Source organism: Narcine bancroftii, chromosome 2 (genome assembly GCF_036971445.1).
Source record: "Narcine bancroftii isolate sNarBan1 chromosome 2, sNarBan1.hap1, whole genome shotgun sequence".
In the NCBI taxonomy this organism is placed as follows: domain Eukaryota; kingdom Metazoa; phylum Chordata; class Chondrichthyes; order Torpediniformes; family Narcinidae; genus Narcine; species Narcine bancroftii.
In genome coordinates, this window is record NC_091470.1 from 321,544,130 (window position 1) to 321,567,590 (window position 23,461).

A 23,461-nucleotide genomic window follows, 5' to 3' on the forward strand; every position below is an offset into this window, starting at 1 on the left:
TAGCATGCCTAGGCTTCTATCGAATAACACAACTTTCAGCTTATCACTTTGAATACAATGGTTTATTTTGCATCAAGGTTAGGTCTCTGCCTGAAAGACTGTGACCAAAACAAGCAGGAAGATTAAATGTTCTTGGTACACAGATGTCTTTTTGTCAGATAACTGCATCTCTGGGCCCCATGGTGGAATTTAGCTTATGTCTGCTGAGTCTCAAGCAGGTTACTGATTCTCAGCCTTTCAGGAGCAAAAAACATGGTTTAAATCCTCCAATACAGGAGATTAAATACATTATTGAATAAAAAAGAATTTTGTGATTTTTATGAGACAACAGATAATTTTTTTTCTTGAAACTAATAATCAGTAATGAGTAAGTTACGATATGGGATTCATAAAGGCATATTTAAGAGGTCAAGTAATAAGTTATACTTCAAAAGTAAAGAGAATATACGAAAGAGGTGGATCAGTTAGAAAAAGAAATAATGAAATTGGAGAAGGAAATATGTGCAAAAATTGATAAACGAATATTGCTAGAATCAAAAAAATTAAGATTTAATACAATACAAACTTATAGAACAGAGGGCGATATATTGAGATTGCGATAAAAATATTATGAATTAGGTGAAAGGGCTCATTAAGTATTAGCATAGCAATTAAAGACAAGCCAAGTTTCTAGAACAATAACTGCCACTAAGAAAACTACTGGTCAGATTACTTATAAAATGCAAGAGATAAATGATCATTTTAAGGAATTTAAGCCAAACTTTACCATTCAGAATCTTTGAAAGATGATAATAAAATAGAAGAGTATTTGAGACAAGTTAAATTACTCGCATTAGATGAAGATGAAAAGTTAAGATTGTCTGATACTTTTTCTGAGATAGAAGTTTGAGACCCTGATGTCATTACATAATAATAAAACACTGGGTGAAGATGGCTTTCAACCAGAATTTTATAAAGAGATTAAGGAGTTATTAGACCAAATGAGAGGTACATGACCTACCAGAATCTTTTAAAACAGCATTAATGACAGTAATTCTGAAGAAAGGAATGGATTATTTACAACTTTCTTCAAACAGACCTATATCATAATTGAATACGCATGATAAAATTGTATCAAAATTATTAGCTAATCGGTTAGTTGAATTTTTACCAAAATTAATAAATATGGATCAAACTGGTTTTATTAAAAATATAAGATCAGCAGATAATAGTTAAATTTTTAAGTTTGATAAATATAGCTTAAAATAGAAAGATTCCAGTGGTAGCGGTTGCATTAGATACAGAGAAACCATATTATAGATTGGAATGGGATTTTTTTGTTTAAAGCACTTAATGCTTTTGGGATTCCAAATACTTTTGTAAACTGGATAAAAGCATTGTATGATCAGCCAAAAGCAAAAGTGGTTACAAATAGGCAAATATCAAAACCTTTTTTGTTAGAAAGGTCTTCTAGACAAGGTTGCCCATTGTCACCTTTTTTTAAATTTCCATTAGCAAAAGAGCCATTAGCAGAAATAATTAGAATTGATTAAAAAAAATTAAAGGATTGGAGATAGGCAATAAAGAAGATAAAAATTAGTTTGTTTGCAGATGATGTTATAGCATATTTAATGAGACCAGAAATATCGTTAAATAAGATGAAAATGTGATTAAAAAATATTGATTAGTATCGGGTTATAAAGTTAATGTTGACAAAAGTGAGGTGATGCCTATGGTGGATATGGATTATTCACAGTGTAAAAGATTGATTAAAATTTAATGGCAAAATTATGCAATTAAATATCTAGGAAAAAAAATTAATAGAAGTATAAATCATTTATTTAAGTTAAATTATTCTCCACTATTGAAAAAGATAGATCAGAGAAGATGGAAAGATTTACCAATTTTTTTTCTTCTTTATTTGGCTTGGCTTCGCAGACGAAGATTTATGGAGGGGTAAATGCCCAAGTCACCTGCAGGCTCGTTTGTGGCTGACAAGTCCGATGCGGGACAGGCAGACACGGTTGCAGCAGTTGCAAGGGAAAATTGGTTGGTTGGGGTTGGGTGTTGGGTTTTTCCTCCTTTGTCTTTTGTCAGTGAGGTGGGCTCTGCGGTCTTCTTCAAAGGAGGTTGCTGCCCGCCGAACTGTGAGGTGCCAAGATGCACGGTTTGAGGCGATATCAGCCCACTGGCGGTGGTCAATGTGGCAGGCACCAAGAGATTTCCTTGTACCTCTTCTTTGGGGCACCTCTGTCTCGGTGGCCAGTGGAGAGCTCGCCATATAACATGATCTTGGGAAGGCGATGGTCCTCCATTCTGGAGACGTGACCTACCCAGCCAGCTCCCCACCATGACTACCAGCACCCCCACATCTCCATCGGGCACACAAAACTCAAAACGGTCAACCAGTTTACCTATCTCGGCTGCACCATTTCATCGGATGCAAGGATTGACAACAAGATAGACAACAGACTCGCCAAGGCAAATAGCGCCTTTGCAAGTCTACACAAAAGAGTCTGGAAAAACAACCAACTGAAAAACCTCACAAAGATTAGCGTATACAGAGCCGTTGTCATACCCATACTCCTGTTCGGCTCCGAATCATGGGTCCTCTACCGGCATCACCTACGGCTCCTAGAACGCTTCCACCAGTGTTGTCTCCACCACATCCTCAACATTCATTGGAGTGACTTCATCTCCAACATCGAAGAACTGTTTTAATAAACAACGATATTACAGGCTTAATCAGTTCTTCCCCAGTTGTATGATTCTTTCCATGTTTTTCTATCAGCTGAGAGAATTCATAGCTAGCTTCAAGGGTACGAATCAGGGCTGTAGTTTGCGCAGTGGATAATTAAGTGATTTTTGATCTATTTTCAAACTTTTTCAGTGATTTAAAATATTGCAATTTCAAATTGACATGTTTAGGATGTTTTGCCCTCAAATAAGCTTCAAGATGGCCTGTTTTCATTGACTCATTTATCAAAGTCTATTGGCATAATAGGCAAAAAGGTGCATGTTCATCGTGTACAGCAGGTAAAAACCCAAACTTCAAGAACTCCACTGAATATTGACAAACTTTTTTTCTTGCTTGGTCTGTATATTCATTTTGAATATACAACAGCGTGAGCTCCCTGAAACAGATTAATCAATATTTTATTATTTCTTAGACTTGAAAAATGTAATAAAAGTAATGATCGAATCAAAGGAAGAATACTGACCCTAAAAAGAAATGAAAAAAAAAACGCTAGGATGGTTTCTGACATTTTTTTTCTAATAGAGAATGCATCAAAACTGTACTAGCCTCGTGCTTTCTGGGATCCCTATTTTTTTTTCCAATTTTGGTGTCTCCCTCAGGCTGGGACGGACACCCCCCCCTCCCCCGCCCATCAATACGCTAGTGTACAAAGATATATACAGGTTTCATTCACTACTGAACTGAAAAAGTAAAGGGGTATGGGCGGAGACATGATTATTGAGAGAAATTTGGAATCCTCATCATCAATGAGATAATTTGGAATGGATGATAATAAGACTTGTCAGAAAAAATATAATTACAATGTTAACCAAGGATAAAAACAATTAAAATAAAAACAACAAAGAAACATCAAAGAACAAAAACATGTTTCAATTTAGAAAATTTTTTGGATTTCATAGATTTTTACTTATTAGTCCTATATTAATTATATTCTTCCACCTTCTGTGCAAGATTCTGCTTTTCATGAATGGTTTAAGTTCGGTATCCAATCTTTTAAAGATTTATTTATTGATAATAATTTAGCTTCTTTTGAACAACTATCTTTTAAATTTAAATTGCCTAAGTATGATTTCTTTAGATACTTACAAATTGAGTTTTTTTTTAATTCACTATTATTGAGACTTTCTCAGGACCTTGCTATATATGCAATAGGGATGATTTCTAATTTTAAACCAAATCAAAAAAAGCTGATATCATGTATATATGATTTATTATTAAAGTCTAGAGATAACTCCTTAGATAATAAAAAATTATGGGATCAAGATTTTAAGCCATCATTCTTGGATACTACATGGGATTCTATCTTAAAATTGATAAATTCCTCATTATGGGCCAGATATTCGCTTCTACAATTTGAGGTAGTACTTTCAGCCTACTTTTCTAAAGTTTAGTTGGCTAAGTATTATCCTAATATTTCTTTGAATTGTGATACATGCAAGACTGAAGAAGGTACTTTATGTTATATGTTTTGGTCTTGTTCCTTTCTTTCCAAATTTTGGGAAGATACCTTTAGTGCCTTTTCTTTAGTTAATGCAAATCTTATACCTAACAGTAATCCTTGCTCTCTCTTTGGATCAACTAAAAATTAACTGTGTCTCAATTCCATGTAGTTTATTTTGCTTCCCTTATTCCCAGCTTATTGCTGTCCCTCCTAATTACACTCAATGGTTATATGACATGATGGCATGTCTGACTTTGGAAAAATCAGAAGTTCTAATAATGTAATGAAATTAAACTTTTCAAGCTTTATGGGGTCCTTTTTATTAATTCTTTTCATAATCTATAAGATCATTTAGATCTTGTCTTGTAAGTTTGTGTGTGTGTGTGTAGTTTTTAATGGTAGTGAAATTGTTTGTATTTGCCAATAACTTCAGAAGGGAATGGGATAGAATTTGTAGTATAGCATCAATTAATTTAGTTTTCTTTTTCAGTTAGCATGTTAGTATGTTATAACTGATTAAATGCTTACTTGATTATTTCCTTTTTTTGTTGCTTGATTGTTTTGATATCTAGTTTATATGTAACGGCTTTTATGTCTTTCTTTTGTATATTTTCTTTTTCATGTTACCTCTTTATATTTAGATAAATATGGCTTGTCATTTTTGTATTATTATTGTAAAATTCAATAAAAATATTGAAACAATTTGGCAATCCACGTAAATGCAATCTCAAGCAGCGGAAATTTATCTGGCATTTATCAATCCCCATAGGTGTCAAATACCAGGTTTTTTAACTGTATACATCATTTCCCTCCTCCTTCGTCACTCCAAAGAGAAAAGCCATAACGCAGTCAACTTTGCTTCATAAGACATTTTCCAATCCATGGAACATCCTAATAAATTTCCTTTGTATCCTCTCCAAAGCTTCTGAGATGAGGCGATCAGAAATTAACACAATATTCCAGGTGTGGTATGTACAAGGTTTTATAGAACTGCAACATTAACTCATGGATTTTGATCTCAATCCCTCAACTAATGAAGGCCAGCACACCATACACCTTCTTAACGACATGTACTTAGACCCCCCCCCCCCCCCCCCCCAAGATCCCTTTGTTCCTCCACACTGTACTCCACCAAGATTGGCCTTCCAAAATGCATGACTTCACCCTTGTCCAGATTGAACTTCATCTGCTGCTTCTCTGCCCAACTCTTCATCCTGTTGTAACCCTATGATAACCTTTTACACGAGTCATAATATCTCTAACTTTGTGTCATCTGCAAACTTACTGACCCCATCCCTCTATTTCTTTGTCCAGGTTATTCCTTAAAATCATAAGGATCAGGGAACAAACAGATGCTGGTGGAACATTACTAGTCATTTAACCTTCAGGCAGGAAAGCTATTTTCAATTCCACAAAGCTCGGGTTCCATGGATACAATGCTTCACGACTTTCTAAATAAGTCTACCATGAGTGGCCTTGTCAAATGCCTCACTAAAATCCATATATATCACATCCACTTGCATTAATTTCCTTTGTCACCTCTCAAAAAACTTAATTAGGCTCATGAGGCATGACCTGCCCATCACAAAGCTATGCTGACTGTCCCTGAGAAGACTAAATGCTCATAAATCCTGTCCAATAATTTGCACACCGTTGATGTAAGGCTCACTGGTCTATAATTCCCAGGATTTTCCCTATTAGCTTCTTAAACAAGGGGACAAAATTTGTCATTCTCCAATCCTCCTGTACCTCTCCTGTGGCTAGGAAGGGTGCATAGATCATTGCCAAGGCCCCAACAATCTTTTCCTTTGTTTACTGTAGTAACCTGGAATATATTGTGTCTGGTCCCAGGAACCTATCAGATTATTTTAAGATTCAGTGCTTCCTCTTTGTTGACTTAAACAGGTTTCAGCACATTAGCCTGTTCAACACTGACCTCGCATTCACCAAGATTCCTCTCCCTGGTGAACATTGAAGCAAAGTATTGATCAAGGACCATTTCTGTCTCCTCCCGGTTCTGTTACTCCCTTTAGCCTCACGTAGCCCTACCCTTATGTAGTGTGGATTGTGGAGGATCATATAACCTCTATCTGAAACCTAGTCAGAAGTCGCATCACCTGCCAATCAAGGTTGGACTCTGCCCACCCTTTAGTGTGCACTTGACCATAGGCTTCTTTAATCACCTCATGATTACCTGGGCCAGACTCTCCAGCTTTCTGTACTATAAAGTCCACCATAAGCAGTAGTTCTTCCTCGTTTGTTCTTTGGCCCTGAGACAAATCCTGCTGTGGACAATGCTGGAGGAGTTGTTGGTACGGTGTGCACTGCAATAGGATCAGGGCTGTTATATACTATTGTAGTTGAAGATAGCATCTGAGCCATGCCCACATTAGACCAGGAATGGTGGGTAGCGTATTGTAGTCCTTGGTTGTCAGTTGCTAGAATTGGTAGTATTAAGTTTGACATGACTGAGTTGTACCATACTTGTAAGAGTGTAAGCAGTTGCTAGAATCAGTAGTATTGTCTGATGTGATTGGTTGTACTGTGTTGTGTGATTGAGAATACTTGCATGTTATCCCTGTTGTGATCTCCTTACGTGTATTTCAATAAAGATTATTTCTGCATTCAGCCTGTGTCCAAATCCACTATTATTTGAACCCACCAAATTTTTCCCTTTCCATGCTACACCTCATCCTTCTGTTCCAGAGCTTAGGGTTTTACTGAATCTGACTTTCTAAGGCCTTCTCATGCCCCCTTCTAGCTCTCCTAAATTCCTTCCTGTCTGTCTTATAATTCTCATGACTCTTTCCTGACTTTTGTTTCCAAAGCCTTCTATATGCTTTCTTCTTCCTCTTGACTAACTATCCCATTTCTTTTGTCAACCATGGCTCCTTTACACTGCCATCTTTTTCCTGTCTCAGTAGGACAAACTTATACAGGACCCCACACATGTGGGCCCTAAACACCCTCCACGAATCTTTCGTCGAAATTGAGCAAATCCAATTTCTTGTATGCTTCAGTGAATGAATTAATGATGGGTTAGAGCACACATGTCAAACTCAGGTCCGCGGGCCAAATTTGGCCCGTGATATAATTATATTTGTCCCGCAAGATCATATCAAATATGTATTAGAGCTGGCCCGCTGGCCGCCGCGCCAGTATAGCGCATGCACAGCTAATACTACAAATCCCAGAATGCTTTGCAAATGTGTTGGCGCCGGCCCCTCAGCTCGCTAATCGCCCCCACCTCCTCTCTTTACTTTCATTAGCATCTGCGACCTGTCGCCCAACTCACACGTAATAAACCCCTTACGAAAAATGGCCAAACGAAAGGCAGAAAACAGGACCTTTCAAGACAGGTGGGAGGCAAACTCTGACCCCAGAGTTTGATGAACTTGCATCTAAGAAGAGATGCCAAGTATCTGGTTTAGACCCAGGTGCATCAGAGTAAATCACAGTGTCGCAAGCTAAGCTTGGATTAATATTTTCTTTGGTTAACTTTGGACTGTTCAAAGTTGAAAGATTGGATTTTCATTGAAGCAAGTTGTTATTTTTTGACTTGTTGGCTTGTGAAAAAAAAACATTTAAAAGGAGCTTAAAGGCTATAGAGAAATATTATTTATTGAATATTTTATTTCTCATTTGTTAATGCTTCTTCTGGAAAGAGTTTAACCAAAACTATTATTAAACATTTATTTTAATAAGAAAAAGTTTAACATTACATATGTTGAAAGAAGAGAAAACATGCAGATGTTGTTGAAAATTTTCAATAAATATTTCGTTTGGCCCACGACTTAGTCCAAGTTTTTAATTTTGGCTCTCTGTGAATTTGAGTTTGACACCCCTGGGTTAGAGCTTGCCTTCTGAGCCTCTGGTATACTGATTTTTATAATTTAGATTGAGAATTAATTTTTGATTTTATCCTTTTCAGTGTTGGTAACACATTGCACTGTCTGGTCTGTAAGGAATTTGTAGGTTCTACCTGTTCCTGCATAGGTTTCCTCTGGATGCTCTGGTTTCCTCCCACCTTTCAAATGTTTCAGGGTTGTTGGTTGCCAGAAGGGCCTGTTACTGTGCTGTATGTCTAATTCTAAAAATGTAATTAAAATGTTCAGTGTTTTTTGAAAATCCAATCTTTTTTAGATAGAAAAAATAAACTAAGGTATTTGAATTAGTTATTAAAAGTAACTAAAATGTTTTCTGAAAATCCAATATTTGATAGAGAGATAAAATAAACTAAGGTATTTGAATTAGTTATTAAAAGTAACTAAAATGTTTTCTGAAAATCCAATCTTTTATAGATAAAGAAAATAAATGAAGGTATTTGAATTGGTTATTTTGGTGGAACAGGTTTGACTTGTAAGTTGTGTAGGATTCATATATTTATGGTTTTGGGTTTCGCACTGTTGCTAGTGGCCAGAAGATCCTTCAACTTATTTTTAGAGTACATTTTTAAAATGGATTTTTGTGCTGAGAGCAATGTAAAAATGTATATCAACTCATTGTGCAAAATACATCCTAATATGATAGAGGAAGCAAAATTCCTTGATTGACAACAAAAATAGCTGAGGGAATGCAAACAACACTAAAGTTCCGCAGCAGGATTACTGGGGCCCTGTCAGGGATCTGTATACAGATTGCAGCATGCCTTTGCATACTGTGGTTTAACAATAACAATAATTCTTTGTTTGCAGTTTCATGTAAATGTTCTTATTTCAGTTGTAAACTTGAGACCAGTTTGGCTTTAATGGTACAGCATCCTTCATTAGCCAAAGTAAAGATTATGCAAATTTTTTTTAAGCAGGTTTCCGTGCAATAGAGCAAAATGATAGAACACCTGTACCTTTGCTTAGGGATTCTGTTGCGAATGCTTTCTAAACCAGGGGAAAAAAAATCTTATAACAAAATAATCAAGCATTTGATTGGTCTTTGTATCAGGGATTGCATGGTCTCATTTTAGTCTGAACCCTTAAGTAGGTCAGGCCTAGCTTAGTCTGCTTGCAGATGATCTCTGGATGAAGTCAAGCTGAAAGGAATTTCAATGAACTCCTCCTGATAGGCGTAGGCCTAAAAGGGTTGGCCTGGTTAAGCTTTAGCTTACAGTGCCAGTCTGGGTTTTGCAGTCAGTCTGAAGTTTGTGTGATGTGTTCTGTACAAAATATGCTTTGGAAAAAATCAAATCGATCCTCAAATTTTACCATATATGAAAAGATTGATTTGTTAAAACTTGTACGACCTTGCATTAAAGTCCTCGAGGTTCATAAGAATAATCAGGCTGTAATTGTTGAAAAAAATCGTTGCTGGGAAAATATAGCACAGTGTTACAATGCTGTTGGAGTGGACCGTCCATCTCGTAGTGCACAAGCTTTGCGAACATTATATAAACGGATTAAGGAAAGTGCCAAACAGGAGATAGCCAGGAGAGAACAGCTGCATCCAGACTATAAAGGAAACATATCTGAGCCAACCAGGAGAATTCTAGAAATGATTCCACACATTTTTCATCCACTTTTGAAGGTGATGGATGGTGACAACTTTCAAAGGTAAGCTTTTCCAAGTATGATTTTTAAAAAAAAAAAGATTTATTTTCATGTTTCTTGCATGTGGAAAGTTGTTAAAAGTAGTCACTTCATCCATGTTTCTGAAGCTTGGGAAAATTGGATCTTGCATGGGAGATTTGAACACAGACAATGGAAGTTTTGGTGAGATTACCAACATGAAATTATTCTAAATTCAGAGTTTTTTTAAATTTCAGTTAGTCAACTGTTTATCTCCCAAATAGTTGAAGCCTGAGAGTCTGAGGCTGATTTGGCTAAACCATATTTATTTCCAATTTGTGTCCTTTGGAGTTAAAAGACATTTATCAAACATACTATAAAAAATGGCACAAGAGTAGACTGGCCCTATACAGGGCCTATACAGGTACAGGGACTGCATGATAATTCAATAGGATAATTTTCTCTCCCAATTTCCATCTTCTTGGTATTCATAATCTGTGGATTTCCTCTTGACTATGTTTAATAATTAAGATTTCTGAACCCTCTAGAGTACAGAATACCAACAACTCGTAACTCATTAAGTGAAGGAGTTTATTCTCTTCTCAATCTTGTGTAACCAACATTTTGTTATGAGGCTGAGACTTAGTTCTAGATTATACTCCCAAAGGAAATTCTCTCCATTCCTCTCCCTTTAAGAACTTAATGGATCACAATTTGTAATAAGATTCACTGTTATCGTGGAGAAAAATCACTGACCATAAAATCTATAAAATATATTTCTTCTAAACTCCATTATTTCCATGTTGTTCATCCTCTCAACCCAGGAATCTGTATTTTGTTGCTCTCCTTTTAAAGCAAATATATAATTCTTAATTAATAGATATAAAAAATATAATATAACCAAGATCCTATCCTTCAATCTTATTGTAATGAAGGCAAATATCTAGTTGCTTTCCTAATAACGAGTTTTACCTACACATAACTTTTGATGATGTGCAGAATAGGCTGTTCTAGTCATAACAATAGAAAATTGTTCCAAGATCAACTCCAAGACTGATCTTTCATCTCAACACCTCAATCCTATTAATTTTTATTAGTTTATTAGCAACAAAAAAAATATCTACCAAATCTTGCATTGAACATACTCAATGATTCAGTCTCCTTAGCAAATTTCCAAATAGGTGAAGATTTTTCTTTTTTGGTCCTGAATGTCTGACCCTTATTTTGAACCAGTAGTTTTAGACATGGCAGATACTATCCAGCCCTGTAAGGATTTCTTATTTCAATAAGATAGTGAGGGTAGGCTGAGTGAGAAGTCAGAGGAAATGGGGGAAATTTTGAATGATTTCTTTGCCTCGGTATTCACTAGGGAAAAAAAAATATTGAACCAGTTGAGGTAAAGAAAAATAGTGTGGAGGTAATGAAGCATATAAGGATAACCGAGGAGGTAGTGATGGCTGTGTTGAAAAAGATAAAGGTGGCTAAATCTCCGGGACCAGACAAAATATTCCCAAAGACACTCAGGGAGGCTAGTGGACAGATAGTGGGGCCATTAACAGAGATATTTAGGATGTCACTGGCCACGGGGGTAGTGCCAAAGGATTGGAGGGTGGCGCATGTGGTTCCGCTATTTAAGAAAGGGTCTAAATGTAAACCTGGGAATTATAGGCCCGTGAGTCTGACGTCTGTGGTGGGCAAGTTGATGGAAAGTGTTCTGAGGGATGGTATTTACAAATATTTGGAGGTACAGGGATTGGTAGGGAGTAATCAGCACGGTTTTGTCAGGGGTAGATCATGCTTGACAAACCTGATTGAGTTTTTCGAGGGGGTTACAAAAAAGGTTGATGAAGGGAAAGCTGTGGATGTTATCTATTTAGACAAAGTTCCCCACAGGAGGTTAGGAAAAAAGGTGGAGGCATTAGGTATAAATGAGGAGGTAGTGAAATGGATTCAGCAATGGTTGGATGGGAGGTGTCAGAGAGTAGTGGTAGAAAATTTTTTTTCCAATTGGAGGCCGGTGACTAGTGGAGTTCCTCAGGGATCGGTCCTGGGTCAGCTATTGTTTGTTATATATATTAATGATCTGGAAGTAGGGGTGAAGAATTGGATAAGCAAGTTTGCGGATGATACAAAGATTGGTGGTGTTGTGGACAGTGAGGAAGATTACCGTAGATTAAAAGGTGATTTAGGAAGGCTGGATGTGTGGGCTGAGAAATGGCTGATGGAATTTAATACAGATAAGTGTGAGGTGTTACATTTTGGAAAGGCAAATCTAAATAGGTCATATGCATTAAATGGTAGGCTATTGAGATGTGCAGAGCAACAAAGGGATTTAGGAGTTGTGGTAAATAGTACCCTCAAGGCTGATACTCAGGTAGATGGTGTGGTGAAGAAGGCATTTGGAATGTTGGCCTTCATAAATCGGAGTATTGAATTCAAGAGTAGGGAGGTTATGATGAAATTGTACAAGGCATTGGTGAGGCCAAATTTGGAGTACTGTGTACAGTTTTGGTCACCAAATTATAGGAAAGATATAAAGAAAATAGCGAGAGTGCGGAGAAGGTTCACGAGAATGTTGACAGGATTTCAAGGTTTGAGTTACAGGGAAAGGTGCAGACTGGGGCTTTTTTCTCTGGAGCGTAGAAGATTGAGGGGGGACTTGATAGAGGTGTTTAAGATTTAAAAAGGGACAGAGTAAACATGGATAGGCTTTTTTCAATTAAGAGTGGGGGAGATTCAAACTAGAGGGCATGGTTTAAGATTGAAGGGGGAAAATTATAAGGGGAACATGAGGGGAAATTTCTTTACGGAAAGGGTGGTAGGGATGTGGAATGAGCTTCCGACAGACGTGGTCGAGGCAGGATCATTGGTTACATTTAAGGAAAGACTGGATAGTTACATGGATAGGAGAGGACTGGAGGGGTATGGACCGGGTGCTGGTCAGTGGGACTAGGAGGGTGAGGATTTGTTACGGCATGGACTAGTAGGGCCGAACTGGCCTGTCCTGTGCTGTAAGTGGTTATATGGTTAAGATCACCTTTTTTAAGAATGTATATGCCTCATCTCTATTCTTACAAATCTGTTGTTGAAGAGATCAATCTAGCTTTCATTCCATTACAAGAATATCTTTCCTGAACAGAACTGTACACAATTGTTCAGATGTAATCTTAGTAGGAACCTATATGATTGGAGCGAGATGACTCTACTCGTCTACTCAAATCCTAGTACAATAATATCGACATAGAAGATGCCTTCCTAATAGTTTGCTGAAACTGCATGTTAAATTTCAATTCTTCCTGTAGAAGAATATCCAATTCCTGCTGCACATCAATATCTTTCAAACTCACTGTTGGGTGGGGGGGCGGGGGGGGGGGGGGGGGGGGAGTACTCTACCTTGCTGTGGTTTTTTTTGTTCTACTAAGCTGAATGACGACAGACTTTTCTGCACTGTAACCTGCCTAGATCCTCCTGAAGTGTCTTGACCTCTTCCTTACTGAGTCAATTGTACTGATTCAGATTTATTGTCCCAACATCCAACCCTAAGATTCTTTTTCCTGCAGGCGAGGCAGAATTACCACTTGTTGGTCGTGCAAAAAAAAACCTACTAACCATACTCATGTGATCAAATAAAGAAATGTAAACAAACTGCAATACAAAGTAAGAGTTCTTAAATGAGTCCCTGATTGAGTTTGTTGTTGAGTGTTGCGCACCTCTACTTAGGTTCTGAAATTATAACAATGGGGCCCCTACACTCCATCCCTCACTTGCATAATGCTCTCCATTATTATTGCTCTTTCAAGGTTATGTGCAGCTCCCACCATTGGTTTCTACTGGCTGCTGTTGATTAGTTCCACCCTATTTGTAATCTGTCCAAAAATGACCCAATTTATTCGTATTGCTTTTTGTCCATTAACCGATCCTCATTATATACTTGTATATTTCCCCCAACACCTTGTGCTGTAAATTTAATTGACCAATATTGTTGAAGGCCTTTTGAAGGTTAAAATATAACACCTAAATTGGATAGTCTATATCTTAAAATTTAAAAAAGTTTAGACATGGAGCATAGTAACAGGCCATTTTGGCCCACGTCAGTATCGCCCTCTTTACACCCCATTAACCTACACCCCCTGGTGCGTTTTGATTGGTAAGAGGAAACTGCAGCCCCTGAAGAAAACCAAAGCAAACAAGGGGAGACCATATAAACTCCTTACAAACAGCACAGAATTCGAACTCCAGTCCATTCCTGATCGCTGGTGCTGTAAAGGTATTGCGCTAACCGTTATGCCAAATGTGCCTGGTCTACTAATTACAATCAAAAAAATAATCAAATTTGACAAAAACATTTCCTCTTTCAAAACCAAATCATGTTAACTCTGACCCGATCCTATTATTTTTCCAAATGCCCTGTGACACTTCCTGAATAATAGATTCCATTTTCTTTATTACTGATGGTACGCTAGTTAGTTTATACATCTCTTTTTTTTCTCCCTCTGGTTAAATAATGGGGTTACATTTGCTATCCTTCCATCTGTGAGACTCTTTCTAGAATTAATAGAAGTTTGGAAGATAACCAGTACATCCATTTTCTCCCTAAATCCTTGAAACAAACTTCAGATGAAGATGATCAGATCATGGGAATTTGTCACCTTTATCCCAATAATTTCTCCAACATTGATTTTTTAATTTAATCAAATTTGTTTGATCTTGTTTACTCCACACCTATACTCCTCCACCATATAAGAATGGATTTTGAGTCTTCTGTCAAGATTGCACAACATTTTTGTTAATTTTTCATTAATTTCCTAATTCTCCTGCATGTCTTGAATCTTTTCCCTTCTACTTAGCTGTTGAAACTCTTGCAACCTGTTTTTATGTTTCTTGTTTGCCTTGTATTCTATTTTTGCTTTTTATGTCAGTTTTGCTGATTAATTATTTTTTCAAATCTTCAGATTTGCTTTTCTTTTGTCAGTGTGGTAAATATTTTCTTTTGACCTGTTTCATCTTTATTCCTACTTGATAACAATGCTGGATGATTTTTCTTATTTAATTGCCTTAATTTGCTAGTTATTACTTCCGGTATTAATTTTTTTATATTGTTATTCATTACGTGTTTTGTTCCATAGATTGTAATGTAGTTTCCAATCCACCATAGCCATTACATGCATCATCTTTGTAGTTTGCTTTAGTCAGGTTTATGACTTGATTTCAGATTCAACAAATTAGTTTCAATTTTTATATAACTATTTACAGCACAGAAACCAACCAGTTTGGCCATACTAGTCCGTGCCGAACATCATCTCCCACCTAGTCCCACAGACCTGCATTTTTCCCATAACCCTCCACACCTCTCCCATCCATATACCTATCCTTGAATATTAATATCGATCTAGCTTCTACCACCACTGCTGGAAGTTCATTCCATACCCCAAGAAATTTCCCCTTATGTTTCCCTTAGACTTTTCCCCTTTTACTCTCAATCCATGCTGCCTTGTTTGAATCTCCCTCACTTTCAGTGGAAAAAGTCTACCCACATTGACTCTTTCTGTCCCCTTTATAATTTTGAATACCTCTATCAAATCACCCCTCAACCTTCTACGCTCCAGAGAATAAAGTCCCAGCCTGCTCAACCGTTCCCTGTAACTCAAACCCTGAAACCCTGGCAACATTCTCGTAAATCTCCTCTGCATTCTTTCTGTACTGTTTTATATCCTTCCTGTAATTTGGCAACCAAAACTGCACACAATATTCCAAATTTGGTCTCACCAATGCCCTGTACAATTTCAACATGTGTCCTATACTCTGATTTATGAAAGCCAACATACTAAATGCCTTCTTCACCATTCTATCCACATGATTCAACTTTCAGAGAATTATGTACCATAACTCCTAAATCCCTTTGTTCCACTGCACTCCTCAATTGTCTACCATTTAATGTGTATGTCCTATTTTGATTAGTCCTACCAAAATGTAGCACCTCACATTTATCAGTAATAAAAACCTATATGGTATCACAAGTTCCTAAAGGTCCCTAATCATTAACTTACTCATTCTTATTACACAAGACAAGATCTGAAATAGTCCGTCTCTTCTTTGGTGGCTCAAGATGCTGATCTCAAAAACCATCTTAAACACTTAATGAATTCATCCATGTTTAGCTTCAAGTCCCAAGTGATCTTGACTTTTTGCATGTGCTTGCAACTTATTTGTACTTGCACTGTTTAACATCAATTTTTTTTTCTTTAATACTATGTCCTGAACTTTTATTTATTGTATCACTTTTTATTCTTGTACTACCTGCTGTACTCTATAGAGCTTAACTAGCCTGGACAGAGATTGAATAAACAATTCAATTCAATTTAAGGCAGCACAATTAGTGTAGTGGTTACAGCAGTGCTATTACAGCACAAGCGACTGAGACTAGAGTTCAAATCCCACACTGTCTGTAAGGAGCTTGTATGTTCTCCCTGTGTCTATGTGAGTTTCCTTCGGGTGTTCCGTTTCCTCCATCATTCAAAACATATCGGGGGTTGTAGGTCAATTGGATGTAATTGGGCAGCAGGGGCTTGTGGGCCAAAAGAACCTGTTAACCATCCAAATAAAATATTATATTGTGCACATAACTAAGGTTGAGAGAATTTAACTGTAAAACCAAATTATCCAAATAGCCTTTTTGAGGCCTGAAACTCCCCTTGCCCCACCCTCATTTTATACTCACGGGCCTCTTTTTTCTGTGCTGTTTTTAAACTCTATTTTTAAGCTCCTTTTAAACCACTGTAATGTATAATTATCTGGTCAAGCATGCTTATTGGCTAATTGTACCTGTGGCCCCTCCCCACAGGCTCCTAAATAAAGGAGGGCTGTTCCACACCCCCCTGCAACACCGTGCAGGATAGCCGAACAATAAGGATATGCTATGTTCTCAAGTGAATTAAAGCCACAATAGTCTCTAGAGTGATCGATGGTGCATCACTCCACAAAACCCCTATTTCACGTGTTTCTGAAACTAATTTCCTTGTATTATTTAAAAAAAATAATTTTATGACACTCTTCCAGATAAGTGAAATGATTTATTTTCTGTTTTCTACTGTTTCCTGTCCTTAATGCAATCTCCATTCATGCTAGAATTTTACCCCTAGTTTAGCAAACCCTAATTTTTCTTTCTAACCATTCAGTCAACACTTCATCAAATGTTTTTTGACCATCTAAATGACCATTATCTACGAGGTCAGTTGCACCACTAAGGTACTAATAGATCTGATGAATGCCATTTCCCCAATCACAAATCCATTTTGGTGATACAGTAGTTAAGCTGCTTGACTAATAATTCAGAGGGTTGAGCTATTTGTCCAAGGATGCTACTCTATCAGCTGTGGAATTAAAAATTTTTGGATTCCTAATCCTTCCCACGACCCTCAAAGCACAAGTAAGGAGCGTAGTGAAGAATTCCCAGTTTGCCTAGATTAATACAGATTAATACAGATTCGTACAATTCTCATTTGGCCACTCTTCAGGCCAAATGAGGCTTGTTGATCAACCAAACTAATTACTCATTTCCCCATCCCCCTTCACAGTCGGTGCATCCCATCTACAAAATGCACTGCAGTTATTTGTGGTGGCTACTCCAACAGTACTTCCCAAATGTGCAACCTTCCACCAAGAACAAGGAAATGCCACCATCTGCAGGTTGCACCCCAAGAAACACAACATTCTTGTGGGTTAAATATATCTTTAGTTGTAGCTGGGGCTAAATTCTGGGACTCCTAACCAACAACACAGTGAACCAGAAAGACTACAGAGGTTCCATAAGGCAATGTATGACTTCTCGCTTGCATTTAACAATGGGCTTTAAATAGTGGCCTTGATAGCAATTTCCACATCCTGAAAAATGAATAAATAAAAATGTTAAGTTTGCTCATTTTGGTAATGCTTTTCAAATTATTGCTTTTATTTCCAAATAATAGTAATTTTTCCTATGCTGTTAATGGGCTCAGTTTATTCCCCCTCTTCTCATGAATATCAGTATTACATTGTTGCTTTCAATCCATGAAAATTGTCAGAAATCTCGGGAAATCAAGGACACCAAAACCAATGCAACTACTTCTTTACAAAGCCTAGGATGTAATCAAAGAATCTTGTAGGCCTTTATGTTCACAAATTTCTCAAGCATTGCTTCTTTTCTCCTGAAACTAGGTACCCTGCTAGTTTTGGAATGTTAGCTTGACTCTCTTTTAGTTGCTGGGTTAAATCCTTTTTCAAAGGCACAAATATACATTCCAAGTCTTCTTTCCTCTGGCATCTTATTTAAAGGAGGTTGGAAGATTGTGGTCTGACCTTTTATTAGCACACCATTTTATAACAAAGGATACATCCCAATTGAATAATTGATTCTTAACTTTGATATCCTAACAAACTCAATCAGCAAGAAAACCTATTTCCCCTGACTTTACCATGGCTTATCCCTAGTACTACAACTCTTATTCTTTGTTAACTCTTCCAGTTCTATTGTGACTAGCTTCTAATTTTTCCATTAAACATGAACATTTGCTTGTCCATTTGTTAATTGCCTCTGTTTTTGTTGACCCATAGTGCCTTCCAGTCTGAAAAATTCTCTTTTTATTCAAACTGTCCTCCTTGTTTTGGAATACTTCCCAGTTGGTTTCTTTCTCAGCAACCTACCCCATCTTAAATCTTTCTGTACTTTATACATTGTATAAAGTATGTGAGTTTCATTGTATAGAGTCATTGTCATAATTTCTCATTTTGTGAATTAGTACTTGATATTATATCGATGAGCTCTTGTACTTAAAAACTCTTCAGAAATACCATTGTTGTACAGCTTCATTGTATTTTTTTTTTACTTCTAATTTATTTTATGATATATTTTAATAGTTTTCTCACTTCATCGCATTAGTTTTATCTGTATATTTCTTTTCTTTAGACTTGGTGGAAGTTCTACTTCTGAACAAAGTTCTTGTGTGGAACAGCCTGCTGGCTTGCACTCACAGCCTGGAACCTCTGGTTATACATCCCATTCCTGTTCAGATTGGATAACAGCAGAATCTGAACCTGAACATGAAGAAAAACCACCTCCAATATTAGCTGTACCATCACAACCAAACGAGAGTATTGAGCAGCAAAGGAGAAAGGAGACCCAGGAGGCCACAAATAGCTCTGCCTCACCATTTTCATCCTGTGAGGCACAGGCATCTTTAACTCCATCTCCTCGACCTGCAAGGAGGGAGGATGTTTTGTTCAGATACCAACATTGCCACCAGGGTTCTTTACGTCACAAAACTAGAGATGATGATGAAATACAGCTGATGTCATCAGAGGAACATGAGATAATTATGGAAAATCAAAGGAAGTTTGGACTGTATATTGATGAAAAAAGAGAAAGCCTGAAGAGAAAACAAGCATTAGAAGAAGACTTATTGAGGGCTAAAATCAGGGTGGAAGAATTAAAAGCAGCAAGGCTGCAACAAGGATTGCCAGTTCCCCGAGATACATAATGTTTGTGAATATGTCTTTCCATCAGTTACTGAAAGCTTTACGTTGTGGTAGATTTTGATCTCAAGGATAATTTTTAATGCTGTATTAAGATCTCTTGAGTTTTCATAGCAGCAAATTCAATGCTAAATTTTCGGTGAACTTATCAAGTCTAATAATGGAGTCTATTTAAAAATTGAAATATTTTTGAATTAAATCCACTACAAAGCTGCTTGTGTAATTGGCATCTTATAAACCATTTGTTATGTTCATCCCTCTGAGAACTCTGCAGAATGGCTGCAGGGTGCACCATTACAAAATGGTTCTCACATTGGCTACTCTGATAGCACTGATCTCCACTACCAAGAAAGGACAATTATATTTGTCTGTTCCCCTTCAAGACTCACAGTCATGATGTGGAAATATATGGCTGGTTTTTCATCTCTTGATCAAAATCCTCGAGCTCCCTCCTCAAAAGCACTGTAGTAATACCATTGTCATTTCAAGTAGGCAGCTCACCAACATTTTCCCCATGGGTATTTGGGGCTGAATATAAATACTGGCCCATATATATATTTATATTCAATAAATAAATAAATGTGTGTGTGTGTATTATATATATATATATATATATATATATACTCTTTGCAGACGATGCCGCTTTAGTTGCCCATTCAGAGCCAGCTCTTCAGCGCTTGACGTCCTGCTTTGCGGAAACTGCCAAAATGTTTGGCCTGGAAGTCAGCCTGAAGAAAACTGAGGTCCTCCATCAGCCAGCTCCCCACCATGACTACCAGCCCCCCCACATCTCCATCGGGCACACAAAACTCAAAACGGTCAACAAGTTTACCTATCTCGGCTGCACCATTTCATCAGATGCAAGGATCGACAATGAGATAGACAACAGACTCGCCAAGGCAAATAGCGCCTTTGGAAGACTACACAAAAGAGTCTGGAAAAACAACCAACTGAAAAACCTCACAAAGATAAGCATATACAGAGCCATTGTCATACCCACACTCCTGTTCGGCTCCGAATCATGGGTCCTCTACCGGCATCACCTACGGCTCCTAGAACGCTTCCACCAGCGTTGTCTCCGCTCCATCCTCAACATCCATTGGAGCGCTTTCATCCCTAACGTCGAAGTACTCGAGATGGCAGAGGTCGACAGCATCGAGTCCACGCTGCTGAAGATCCAGCTGAGCTGGGTGGGTCACGTCTCCAGAATGGAGGACCATCGCCTTCCCAAGATCGTGTTATATGGCGAGCTCTCCACTGGCCACCGTGACAGAGGTGCACCAAAGAAGAGGTACAAGGACTGCCTAAAGAAATCTCTTGGTGCCTGCCACATTGACCACCGCCAGTGGGCTGATATCGCCTCAAACCGTGCATCTTGGCGCCTCACAGTTTGGCGGGCAGCAACCTCCTTTGAAGAAGACCGCAGAGCCCACCTCACTGACAAAAGGCAAAGGAGGAAAAACCCAACACCCAACCCCAACCAACCAATTTTCCCCTGCAGCCGCTGCAACCGTGTCTGCCTGTCCCGCATCGGACTTGTCAGCCACAAACGAGCCTGCAGCTGACGTGGACTTTTACCCCCTCCATAAATCTTCGTCCGCGAAGCCAAGCCAAAGAAGATATATATATATATAAAGTCTTTATCTGTTTACACAAATAAGATTAACAGTGTCAGTGAAATTTATGATAGAATTTACAGACATTTCACTTTCATGAAAAGTTTTTTTTTCAGCTACGGGCATAATTCCACTTTAGCTGAGTTGATGAATGCAAGATGCAGTGAAAGCAGCATGGCCTATTAAAGGCCAAGTTCTTATTGTCTATTATTGTGGTGTATTTATGGATTGAAATTGTCCAGTTCTAATTATCCTTCCACTTTCCAACACTTGATAACCTGTGGGTTACAGCTTTTTAAGTACATGTCCAGGAATATTTAAATGAAAACCTTCTGGCTCTACTCCCTTTCAGGTCAGTGAGTTGCAGACCTTTGTCACTCCCTGGTGCAAAAATCTCTTCCTTATTTCACATCTCAACCTTTGTGTCAATAAACTTGCCAAAGTACTTAAAAAGTATGTTAATAAATTAATGGGTGTATTATGTATGCATGTATGGACACCGTGATCTAAAGAAATTATTTCATCTGGTTGTATATGCTCACTCAGATGATAATAAACTTGAATTATGATAGATAGAAATTTAGGAGTATCTTAAAGGAAGGTAGAGGTGGAGGTTCTTTGAAGGATTTTTGAGTTTATTGCAAGATGGTGGGCAGTGAACTGTTTTATCTGCAGCCCATGTGGTAAAATTTCTCCCACAGTATATTTTGGAAAGAAGTTTCAGGATTTTAATTAAGCAGCATTAAAGGTATAGCAATTATATATCAAAGTTAAAAGATTGTATAATTTGGAGGGAAATTTTGAGGTAATGTGTAAATGCCTCCTCCCTTTGTGTTTTTAGTGGTGAGGGTCATGAGTTAATGATAAAAAGTTGATTGTCCTATGCATGAACAATACAGTATGCTTGCTTCAGCCATACAGGCACTATTTTTTGTTTTAAAAAAAACAACAATATGTTATTGCAGTACAGAAAGATAAATAGAAAGGATAGATAATAAATATTCACGGTTATAGTTAGTGGAAGAGAAAAGAAGTGGTATGTCAATAGTGCATCCATGTTTTATTATGGTTCCATTGTTTTGGGATGGGGAAAAAGCTTGACAAATTGCTGCAATACCTTTCATAAACTTTAAACAAAACAAGCAAGGAATGCTAATGGTGGAAAGAAGAAATGTTTAAAGTGGTGATGAAGTTTACTTTGTACGGGATTTATCAGGCTTAAGTGTTGTTAAGTCTGCACTTAACCAGGCAGGTATTGTACCACATTTCCAGTAGATGGTGCTGAGTCTTTGGAGAAAGAGATAAAACATTTGTGGGAGAGAGAAACAGAAACAGAAAAACATGCAGATGCCAGAATCCTGAGCAAACAAAGAATTGCTGGAGGAATTCAGCCGAACAGATAGCATCATGGGTAGAAATGGGCAGTCAGCATTTCGGGTATAAATCTTTTATCAAGACTAATATTGAAGAAGTGAAATTACATAAACATAGTTATGTTTATTCCATGAAGAACAACCTTGCATGGTTTTAACGTTTAAACTTTATTTTTCGAGCTGCTTGAACCAATAACGCACTTGACTTTTGTCGTAGTCGGCTTTTGTTCCTGCACCAACTGTGCATATGGCCTATTGTGAAATGTAGTTCTTTATTATGCACACATAATTACACATCTTTCCCCTTTAAAAAAAACACAAACACAATACTATGCCTACTTAACAAGGGTATCTACATTCTGTGGCCAGTCTCTTTCCACACAGCAGCTTTCAATCAGTCTCTGAGGTGGCTTAACAGTCCTTTTTGGTCTGCTATGGGTTTCCACCAATGTACTGCATGCATTTGCTGCATTAGTATTTGTGTCTTTCAGTGAACGTGCTTCTTTTCTACATGTGCTGGCCCCTTTTATGTCCTGTCAGGTGACGAGACATGACCATGGGATGGAGTTTGTGGTCATAGATCCACGCAGATCTTTCTCAGAGGTGTCCCTCCCTCTGTCTGGATCTGGTAGGAATGTGGATCCATTTCCTGTTGCACATATCCATGCATGGCCCATGTGCCACAATTGTGATCTCTGATTTACATTTGAACTCCAAACTTCAGGTCTTGTTGGCTTTTCAAAGTCTTATCATGATACTGTTTCTGTGTTACTTTCTCTTCCACTTTAGCCTTTTGGATCTTGTGCGCTCCTTCAAGCGTCAACAGATTTTCATGCATTGGAGGTTGTTTCGTATGTGTTAATCAAATCCATCAGCATTTGGACTGGAGAAATTCTGCAGTGACTCACTGCTGTGAATCATTAGATTTCTGTGGAAATCCTCTTGTCCATCATGCCCTTTCTTCATGAAGCTCTTCACCATTTAAAAAAAAATTAAAAATTTTTAATCAACATGAAGCTACAAAACAAACAAAATCAAAGAAACATAACAGATATATACAATAAAATACCAAAACCAAACTACATGTTGATATACAAAGATTCAACACAAATAAAATTCTGCACTATTGTTTAAATACAAAATTACACAACTGTGCCGATCCTTGAAAGAAAAGTAGGGAACCGAAAAATTAAGAGGAAGTCACTCCTCCCCAAAGGAAAAGGAATAGAGAAAAAAAAGGTAATTCCCTCATATAATGTGACAAAATTATCTGTTTTGCAAAAGCATTA

General features: G+C 37.6%; 2 protein-coding genes across 13 annotated transcripts in view; both read left to right on the top strand.

The window, feature by feature from the left end:
• rad54b (RAD54 homolog B) overlaps positions 1 to 23,461 on the top strand; it is a 168,767-nt gene that overhangs the window by 38,849 nt on the left and 106,457 nt on the right. The window lies entirely within an intron of this gene.
• Positions 9,339 to 19,330, top strand: LOC138755599 (fibrinogen silencer-binding protein-like). Its single transcript, XM_069921892.1, has 2 exons — positions 9,339 to 9,721; positions 18,618 to 19,330. Exons 1-2 carry the CDS (start codon positions 9,339 to 9,341, stop codon positions 19,186 to 19,188), a joined length of 954 nt encoding a protein of 317 aa, XP_069777993.1. The 3' UTR covers positions 19,189 to 19,330.